The sequence below is a fragment of the Sardina pilchardus genome, chromosome 7, assembly GCF_963854185.1.
Source record: "Sardina pilchardus chromosome 7, fSarPil1.1, whole genome shotgun sequence".
Lineage (NCBI taxonomy): Eukaryota > Metazoa > Chordata > Actinopteri > Clupeiformes > Clupeidae > Sardina > Sardina pilchardus.
The window spans coordinates 24,855,104-24,865,545 of NC_085000.1; the positions used below are offsets into that span (position 1 = coordinate 24,855,104).

General features: G+C 45.6%; 1 protein-coding gene across 2 annotated transcripts in view; it reads right to left on the minus strand.

Annotated features, from left to right (window-relative positions):
• Nucleotides 1-607: 607 nt before the first annotated feature.
• nr1h5 (nuclear receptor subfamily 1, group H, member 5) overlaps nt 608-10,442 on the minus strand; it is a 14,725-nt gene continuing 4,890 nt past the window's right edge. For both annotated transcript variants that reach the window (XM_062541440.1, XM_062541441.1), the window contains exons 3-11: nt 7,536-7,892; nt 7,017-7,157; nt 4,145-4,287; nt 3,439-3,534; nt 3,235-3,331; nt 2,916-3,032; nt 2,229-2,318; nt 1,699-1,812; nt 608-1,041 (exon numbers count right to left, since the gene is read on the minus strand). In XM_062541440.1, coding sequence (XP_062397424.1) covers nt 836-1,041; nt 1,699-1,812; nt 2,229-2,318; nt 2,916-3,032; nt 3,235-3,331; nt 3,439-3,534; nt 4,145-4,287; nt 7,017-7,157; nt 7,536-7,892 — 1,361 coding nt within the window. In that variant the 3' untranslated portion in view covers nt 608-835. The remainder of the gene's footprint in view (nt 1,042-1,698; nt 1,813-2,228; nt 2,319-2,915; nt 3,033-3,234; nt 3,332-3,438; nt 3,535-4,144; nt 4,288-7,016; nt 7,158-7,535; nt 7,893-10,442) is intronic.

A 10,442-nucleotide genomic window follows, 5' to 3' on the forward strand; every position in this document is an offset into this window, starting at 1 on the left:
TTGCTTTGTACCTGTTCTTTTTCATTTTGGACATCAAACTTTGTTTGTATCTTAATTTTGAGTTTCATCAGGTCATTTTCAAGTAGAAATGGTGCTTATATCCTCCTTTCGTTAGACAACTGCATGGATCACATCCTCCAATAGACTACTCTAAATCAGATTAATATAAAAATATAATTGCATCAGCAGTATTCAAGTAGCCTAGTCGGAGTGCTAGAGAATGAAGCAAAATAACTGATTTTCTGTCATTTAACCTTGTAGAACAGACACAGATTGTGTCAAAGTTTACTGATGAAATGGACACAGCGTTCCCAGTTAAGTTTCATCGTAGCATCTGCTCAATACGTAAATATTACACTGAATCTGGAGACCATGGGAGTGTTTGCTGATGTAAGTGTTTCACAGTTAAATTGACATTTGTGCAACACAACATTGAAGCTCATGGGAACATCCTCGAACAGGTTAATCTCTACCTCTTTGTAAATAATGAGTAATTGCTTTGTTACTGGTTAACTATGGTTGAGAGTGGGTTGGTTTTCAGTCAACTCAACTATGAAGTCCATATGTGTGACAAGAGATGCAGCAGAGCATAAACGACTAATGCATATTGTTAAAAATAAGTTTTTATTTTTTGAGTCACATACTCATCACCATAAAAAAAAAAAAACATGCCCGCTAAACTGACTTTAAAGATACTTTATAAAATACTCAAAAGTATATGTTTTGACTGGAAATTGTTTTTTTATGTACAGTACACACAAAGATTCTGGCCAGTCTTTCTCATTCTCCTTCCCAAATTCTCTTTCTTGTCCCTGTCTCCCACCCTTCCTCCCACTCACGGCTGCATATGCCAGCTTTGCTGTGGCAGCATGGTGAGATGGTTGTGGCAGAGCGTCCGTAGCTCGGTCAGCCTTCCCAGCAGCCTGGCGAAGCGTCGGGGGTCGCGACCTGGGCCCTGGTTGGAGCAGAGTCGAGACAGCAGGTCGAGAACGAGCTCCTGGAGACTCTCCACTCGATCCACCGCCCGCAGCAGAGGCCTGTCTACTCCCATCGCCCCGGGAGAAAAAACAAAACGACAGGCGTGACTACTTCTGTTGTGAGTGGAGTTAGAAACCCCCCCTGCTGTCACAGAAATGTGCGGCTGAAATAGTGATAGTGTGAAATGTACTGTCACATCACAAGCCATCGGATGTTCGAGTACTCTAACTGTATACACAGTGTCTCTGAGTTCATACTTGCGTGCACAGAGCAAGCACTAGGGTGAGAGGATTTAAAACGGAACAAGAACAAGGCAATGTGAATGCAGTTTGATGCTACTAATACCTCAAGCTTACTTTTGCTTCCTGAGCAGTTGAACTGTGTGAACGGAACAGCAAGCGTGAGGAGGGGGAGAGCAACAGACATCCCCCCACCCTACGAGCCTGTAGGCAGGCCTAGTCTGACACACTAACGGTGCTCTGCGACCACATCACTGAGGCGCCAGGTGCTGGGGCCGTGGTCACAGATCCTGCGCTTGTGGCAGGGTGGGGGAAGTTGTTGTGCACACGCGCTGCACCCAGTACAGTCATGTTGCAAATAAGTTTCAGACACGCAGGCAGCTAGATGCAAATGTGTGTCTGTGTCACTCTGTTACACTGCCTTTACTGCATTTCCACGAGCACCACCACAGAGTATATGCTGCTGATGAAATCTGCTCACCTGAGCACAGGATTGATGTGGCCATGAGCAGTGCGTACTCGGCCTCTGTGACTCCTAAAGACGCCATGCTGTGGAAGAAGTTCAGAACTGGCGCGAGCAAGTCCTCGCCGGCCCCTGATGCGCAGACAAGTAAACACAGAATACACATTGAGTAATGTGATGACAAAGATGGATATGACCATCAATGTTTGTTATATTAACAGGCTTTACCCGTAATTTCCCAACTATTAGCCGCGGCTTATACATTGATTTTGCTACATTTCTTCCGCTATGAGGTTAATATAGGGGGGCAGTTAATATGGTGTTAATATGGTTTTGTTTCTTTTAACTTGCATTTTACACTGTTCTGCGGCTTATACACAATGGGGCTTATATGCAGGAAATTACTGTATCTGAAACTCTGATTGCAAGGTTTTCTGGAATGTCTCACAATTTAAATGTCCATTCTCTTCTAACTTATTGTAGATCCTCCACAAACATCTTTTCTGCACAGGGTTCCAAAGGCATTGGAATATAAAGAGTTGTCTTACCTGAGACAGCATCATTGCTCACCATGTCTTTGGAATCTATGACCTTCATCCAACCATGGTTTGAGATGTTGATGTTCGCTGGATAAAGTGCTATTAGGAGCAGGGAGAAATCCCATCAGTATGAGCATTATCTATACATTTGTATACGTGTCTCATATATGAGAATATAATGCTTAGACACAGCATGAAAATTCAAGTAGTTTGGCTTGCAGTTCTTCTGCATTACACTTTTAGTCCACTGGGGGCAGTGACAGTCAGTTTTTCACAGAGCCATTACAGCTCTGGTTTTTCAGAAGAACTACAGCAAACTAGTGATATTATTTGAAAATGTGAAAGTATTTCATTTTTGTTTAAAGAAAAATAGTCCATAAACAAATGAATATTTTCACGCCAAGTCCAGTGTCCTGGATTTAATTCTGTGCAAATGCAACATGCTGCCTCCTTGACATACTCCAGTTCTAAAGTCGTTATTTGTCCTCCCCAAGTCGCCCCTTGTCCAGTGCTGGGTAATATTCCTGCCAGCACAAACCCACTGCAAACCCATTGCCTGACCCTGGTTATGGATTCCAGTCAAAGGGACCACAAGTCAGAGACAAAACAGAGGTCCTTGTTGTGCTGAATGAAACTGAATATCCCCATTCAATGCTGTATTCTTTCTTTATTTTTTTAATCTAAGCGACTAACTACCTGCATTGCGAGTTGACGGGTTCTCTGTGAACTGCTGTGCAGCGAGCAGGAACATGACCTCCACAGAGGCATCGCAAAGAAGTGTGTTCTGGTCCGTGCAGTCCAGTAACTCAAACCCTGAACAAACAACATAATACATGTAAACAGACACAAGAGACCAGCAAAGAAGTAACAAATGTATCTTAACATTGCCATTGATTCATTATGTATCACTGACACAATTGCTCAGTATTCAGCACCGCTTATTACTTGCACTTCTGTTGGGTTGGTGAGGCACCAAGAAGCTTTCTTAATGGAGTATGAGTGCTTCTTTACTTACCGGGCACACTCTTGAGGAACAGTAGGAGCCTCTGACACTGAGAAGAGGTCAGATCACTCATTTTGTCCCCATGCCCCATGCTCAGCCACTCCGATACCTGCACAAAGGCAAACGTCTGTGCTGCTTTAAAAAAGTATAAGACCAACATTGAATTACGATAATATTAGAAATGTGACAATAGCGGTGTGTGAGTTGATTACCGACCCTATATTGCACATTATCTTGTGTCCTGTATCGACGATGGGACTCTACAATTCTGTCTAGTATACACTTCTGATCTCTTGATAACGCCGAGGGAACCTGCAGACATATGATGTTCATTTTAATTATACAACATCACTTCAAATAGAGATTCACAACGGACAAGCTAGCATGCAGTAGCCTGAAATGTTCAATTGTGTCCTTGAGAAAGGCACTTAACCCCGAATTGGTAAGGGGACAGTGGCCCTTACAATAATTGTCATATGTCAATGCTTCTGGAGAATACTGGGCCTCTCTCAACCCTAGCACTGAGAACAGAAGGCTAGACCTCTGATTAAAGGAACACACAGGGCACAGAAAACATAGACAGGTGGTGGAACTGGAGACGAGGAGAGGTGTTGAAAACCCAGTAACAACCTGGAAAGAATGGAGACTTGCCAGCATCAACACATACACTTGCACACACACACACACACACACACACACACACACACACACACACACACACACACACACACACACACACACACACACACCACAAATACGCATGCGATGTACATGCATCCTCACACACAGACACAGACACACACAGACAGACACACAGACACACAGACACAGACACAGACACAGACACAGACACAGACACAGACACACACACACACACACACACACGTCACATGAGGAGAAGAGTGTGTGGCTGTGTCTGTACCCGTGCTGCTAGTCTGCTGGTGGAGCTGACGGCGCGTCCCTCGGAGCTGTCGTCCTCCTCGGCATGGCCGGAGCCCAGGCCTCCCTTGTGCTTGCTGCCCTTCCTCAGACGCTTGGACTGGCACTGCACCTCCGTCAGCAGACCTGGGGAGGAGCCACAGACTGGGGTCAACAGCACTGCCTTCTCTCTCTCCCTCTCTCTCTCTCTCTCTCACTTTCACTCGTTCTTTCTCTCTCCCTCGCTCCCTCTCTCTCTCCCTCTCTCTCTCTCACATTCACTCATTCTTTCTCTCTCCCTCTCTCTTTCTCTCTCTCATTCTCCCTCCCTCTCTTTCTCTCACACACACACACACACACACACACTCTCACTCGCTCTCTCATGTGCTGTGTTAATGATTTTTCTGTTACCCATGTGGGAAGGGAGGGTGTGTGTGTGTGTATGTGTGTGTGTATGTGTGTACTATTTTCACTGGGTTTAATAGAAATATAGAAATAGCGGGAGAAATAGTATTGAAAGTGTCAACATTGTTTTCACTAAATATTATTTCCAATGAGGCTATTCACGTGAAACACCAGACATTAGTATTAACTCTACACAAAAGAAAAAAGGGAACACAAGCAAAAGTATGGAAAGTACATTGTGGTTTGTAATGACAACTTCAAGACATTTCCTGTATGAAGAAACAAATCATTGCAGTAATCAGGAGTGATTTTGTTCCAGTCTTCTAAACAGTCTTTGAATTTGAATCTTCCAGGAGGCCCTCTTGTGAATCCTGATCTAGTTCGTTCTCCAAGGCTGTGTCCAGAAGTCAAGCGTGCACGCTGGATAGTACCTTCTTTCCAGTAGCGTCTTAGTTAGCTTGCTCCTCAGTATGCGTCCCTACCTACATTTGGACAGCACTAATTAGTTGGCGTCACCTGACTCGGGGAGGGGGGTGTGTTGACGATTTGCATGACGTGTGGAGCTTGACCTGCGCTGCGCAATGGATTATGGGATACCTGAGGGCAAAAAAGATGCATCGATGCACGCTTGGAAATCACGCCAAACGAAGTACCCTACTAGTGAGAGCGCTTGACTTTCGGACAGTCTATTCTGACGTAACTTCCGGAAAATGCACACTGCCCAGCGTGCGTACTGATGTTTCAGACACAGCCCAAATGTTCAACTGGATTTATTTCAGGGCCTTGATTCTCCTTCTCTGAAAACAGTGTCCTCTGCTGTAAGCGGATAGTTGTCCTGCTGGAAGGTCTACCCACATCTCATTCCCATCATCCAGGAGGAAGGCAAGATTCTCCCGAAAAAAATGGCTCCATTCATCGTTCCTTCAACTGTATGAAGTCTGCCAGCACCATGAGATAAAAAAAAAACAGCCCTATTAAATACCATGATGCCTCCACCTTCAAGCTTCACTGTTGGGATAGTAGTTTTAGGGTGATGTGCAGTGTCATTTCTCATCCCTGGTGTGTAGAATGACAGGCAGAAAGTTCAATTTTGCCCTCGTCTGACCAGACTACATTCTCTCAGTATTTTATAGGCTTGTCCTTCTGACTCCTTCGTCAGGAATTATGCGAGCTCTAGTGCGTGGGTGGTTGATGATGCAGTTATGTTCCTTCCACTTGCAGATAATGGCCTCAGTTCTGCTTACTGAAAGATTCTGCTGTTTTGAGATCTGTAGTTCCATTGATGGAATTGCGAAAGTCTTGGGAGAGCTTTGCTTTTGCCCATCATGAGATGTTTTTTTCATAGTCCATCGATATGTCCTAACCCAGCTAAACAGATGTCTGTTGGTTCCAACTTTTTCTTTTTTTCCTGTCGCGTTCACTTTATGACACATAACTTTTAATGGATTTAAATGTTTGGATTTCTTTATGTGGATTTCCTGAGTTAATACTAATGTCTGGTGAAAGGGTGGTGACGTATGCTTATTTCCCCCCTGTAACTTTCCATCGCTAACTTTCAGTTGCAGGTATTTATTGAAAATTCTGAGAGACCTTCTTTGAAAACACGATTCAACAACATATTCTACCTTATAGATCAACTGCCGAGATGTGTCTATTCTTAGACCAAGTTGCATTTTTTCAATAGAAGGTAGGTTAAATGTACCCTGCATGTGTAGTATGTACCTTATTGCCAATAAAATGTGGGACATTATGGAAAGCAGTAAAAATGGTTGTGAGTGGTGGAGGTGGATCTGTTCATTTGCATCACAATGAGAACATTAGTAAGGACCTACTCGTGAAATGCGTTCACAATCTCTACCACAGATATGTATATGTCTGTGATCTCTACTGTTTACAGAGCCAATAAAATGCTCTGCTCCTGGGCATACAGCACTAAAGCAGGTAATGACTTGGAGTAGCTGACTCAGTTTATGAACACTGTTTATGGCGGAAACAAACGAAACAAAATGGAGTGTCCAACAGTCTCTACAGAAACCTTGGTCCCCGCCATGGGCAAAAAAATACATCAAAATGTAAAGGAAATGACTTTGCAAATCCTCCATATCTGTCTACTGAATCTATTCCTTCATCAGTACACAGACTGGATAGTGTTTGAGAGCAACAGCTGTTCTCTGCCTACTAATGGGAAAATGACAGTCAGCACCAGTCTGAGGCAATACAATCATTGTTTTGCACTTTTATGATGTAATCACCAAAATAATTGGTCTTACCAAAAATATTTGGCAGTATTGAACGCTCCAAAGATGCACACCTATAAGTACTTTGATACAAATTGAAGCCATTTTTGAACCCAATAAAATACAAAATAGCACATTCATATTCATGTATCAATACTGCCTATCCCTGGTCCCAGCCAACCAACAACCACCCCATCCATCCGTTCCAACCCCACCCACCCCGTCCCCACTCACACTCGGCCAGCATGCCCACGGCACGGCACTTCCTCAGGCGGCAGTCCTGGCACTTGCGCCGCATGTACATGTCCATCTCGCAGGCGCCGCCACTCTTGCAGCGGTACACAGCCTTCTTGGTCACGCTGCGCCTGAAGAAGCCTGCACACACACAGGCCACAGGAGGACACACACACACAGGGGTCAGGGGTCGTATTTGTGGACTTCACACAACATTAGATTCGGTTAGGAGCACATTATCTTAACATAGTTATAACATAGACTCCACTGTTTGACATTACACGACGAAGAAAGAGAAATATGGTTTTCCAGTGGAGCTTTGCAGTACAATATACAATGTATACAACTGCATAAACATATACAGTTCCTATAAAAAGTGTTCACCCCTTGGATTTTCCCCTTTTATAAAGGGGAAAATATCCAAGGTGGTGGATACTTTTTCACTGGCACTTTAACCCTTAATGGTCTGTCTATTATGACTGACGAAATGACACCATGTCACACCCTGTTGTGTCTGACCTTTGCACCCCTCGCAGGTGAGGGCATTGTAGTGGTACCCCGAGGCCTTGTCCCCACACACCACACACAGCTCATCCTGGCCCCTCACCCGCGCCCCTGGGCCCAGCCGGGGCCTCTTCATCAGGGGGTGCCCAGCCAGCATGGTCCGTCCCTGGGCCGGCACCACCTCCAGCTCGGGGTCGCAGCCGTAGTCGGGGCCCTGGGGGCTGCAGGGGTAGGGCATGCTGCAGGGCTGGGTCGCCGGAGGACCGTAGACGGAGAACTGGACGTTGACGGGGTTGTACTGCTGCTGGCCGAACGGAAACGCCTGGAGCTCGGACTCCTGGAAAGAGTAACCCAGCGGATCCACCAGGACATCTGCGGGGGAGGGAGGGGAGGGGAGGGGGAGGGGAGGGGGGGGGGACAGAGCTGAGACGTGAAGGCCAGCCGGACCCCAAGCGGAGGGAGACAAATGCTATTTATCAACAGTCACACTGCTTCAGAGTCCAACTGCATTTCAGGAATGTTGATCCCTGTCCGAAGCCCTTTGCGTGATTCATGCCTTATTTAATGTCTGTTATGGTCCTTTGGGGACCTAATAAAAAAAAGTGGGGAGCGAGACCTTGTGAACAAAATTTGACTTTGGAAACAGGATGCAGCTGAGAGGTTAGAGAGGTTGTTTATGGTTTTATTTTTCTTTCATAGTCCTCGCTTTCCTTTTCTCTCTCTCTCTCTTTCTCTTTCTCTGTCTCTCTCTCTCTCTCTCTCTCTGTAGATGTGGATGTGCGTGCGTGCGTGCAAGTGTGTGTGTGTGTGTTTGTGTGTGGGACTGTGTGTGTGTGTGTGTGTGTGTGTGTGTGTGTGTGTGTGTGTGTGCATCTGTCTGTGTGTGTGTGTGTGTGTGTGTGTGTGTGTGTGTGTGTGTGTGTGTGTGTGTGTATGTGTGTGTGTGTGTGTGTGCGTGCGTGCATGCGTGCGTGCGTGTGTGTGCATGCGTGTGTGTGTGTGTGTGCATGTGTGCGTGCGTGTGTGTGCACGGGGGTAATCTGAAATGAATGGAGCCTGACAGGCATCTCTGGCCATTTGGGGATAGGAGCTTTGGAGCCGGGGCTGCGTTCTGAGAGCCACATCTCCGCTGGGGGAACACATGTCACCGCTGGACGCACTTCTGACGAACATCTGCATGGCGAAGGAAGGTGTCATTCAGAGGTTTCCAGGCCCTCGCAAGCACAAGGGGATCAATGTGGTTCTCCCATCACTGCTCTCCGTCACAGACATTAGTCTAGTCAGTGCAGGCCAGGCCACAGACAGCAGCCCAAGGATGGAGGCTGATATAATGCAGTGATTGATCCAGATGTCAAATTACAGTGCATGATTTAACAGCGCTGAGACTATGGGACCATCATAAAGAAGGACACGTGCCTCCACTAGGTACATAAGAGGACACACAGGCTGCTGTTTATTCTGTCACCACAAGATATGCTAGTAAGGTATGTGATCTCTTTAAAAGCCTGCAGGTGACCTTTTAGTTTTAATGACCTCTAAGAACTGATTTGGTAAGTATTGAAGTATATTTCACACATTTGTTATAATTTAATGGTATTTTCCATTCTCACTCACTCTCTCTCTCTCTTTCTCCCTCCTCTTGATCTATCCATCAGGACATCCACACTCCCCTTGCCACGGTGCATCTTCTCCTCTCCTTCGTCACTCTTTCCCTCTCTCCCCAACACTTATTCTGTCCCTCACAGATGTTTTCCGTCCTAGCAAAACGCACAGCTCTGCTCTCAAGCTACGTGCGTGTGCAAGTGTGTGTGTGTGTGTGTGTGTGTGTGTGTGTGAGCGAGGGAGTGAGAGAGTGTGTGAGTGTGTGTGTGTGTGTGTGTGAGAGAGAGAGAGAGAGAGAGAGAGAGAGAGAGAGAGAGAGAGAGAGAGAGAGACCCTGTGCTCATGTCTGTTTGTAAACGTTGGGAGAACAATGTAAACACTCCCGCAGGAAAAACAGCATCATTGCATCTACTTCACCAAACCCCCCGTGGTGAAGAGTTTGCTAAGCTAAGCAACAGAGGAATTTCAGCGCAGAGATTGCAGTGATTTACTGCAGAAATACAGACAAAAAAAGGTACTTTGCTATCATAGAGAGGGTGGTCTATAGCCATCACCCCGATGGAGGGATGAAGGATGGATAAATCTAAGCGCAAAGATGGATAGAATCAATGAACAAAATTGGATGGAAAGATAAACAGAAGACTGGTGAAAGGATGGACAGATTGACAGGAAAACAAGTCAGACAGACTGTTTATGTAACTGATTGATTAATGAGGGCTGGAGGACCAAACGGGCAGAGATGAATGGATGGTGGAGTGTGATGACAAAACAACCAGAGATAAACACCACATAAACAGATGATGGATGGGTGACCGAAAATGGAAGACAGATGAATAGAGTAGAGTGGATAGGAAAAGAAATAGATGGACACAGTGGCAGAGGTGGAGAAATGCAGGTTCAGAAAGTAAAAGTCCTCCCACATATCTGTGCCAACCATTCATTTAAACCAGCTGATTCTAATTAGCACAACTCTTCAGCTAGGTAGAGCAGCTAATAGGCTACATGCAGGAAAGGCTCTCTGTACGCTCCTTTGTTTCCGATGGAGCCAGGTGTGTTTGAGCCTGCCGCTATTCATGGGTTTCATCAGGTCCCTTTCCACAGGTGTATCAATCAAGCACCATGCAGTCTGCACTGATAATCAAGGTGTTGATTTTATTCACCTGTGGAGAAGGACCGGATGAAACCCATGAATTGGTAATGCAATTAGTGTCTACACGGACCCGGTTGGATGCTGCACCTGGGAATCAGCACGTTACGACAAAGAAAGATTTATATGTGTTGAAATTGTTATTATTAGTTGAACAAGATATTCAGTGTCAG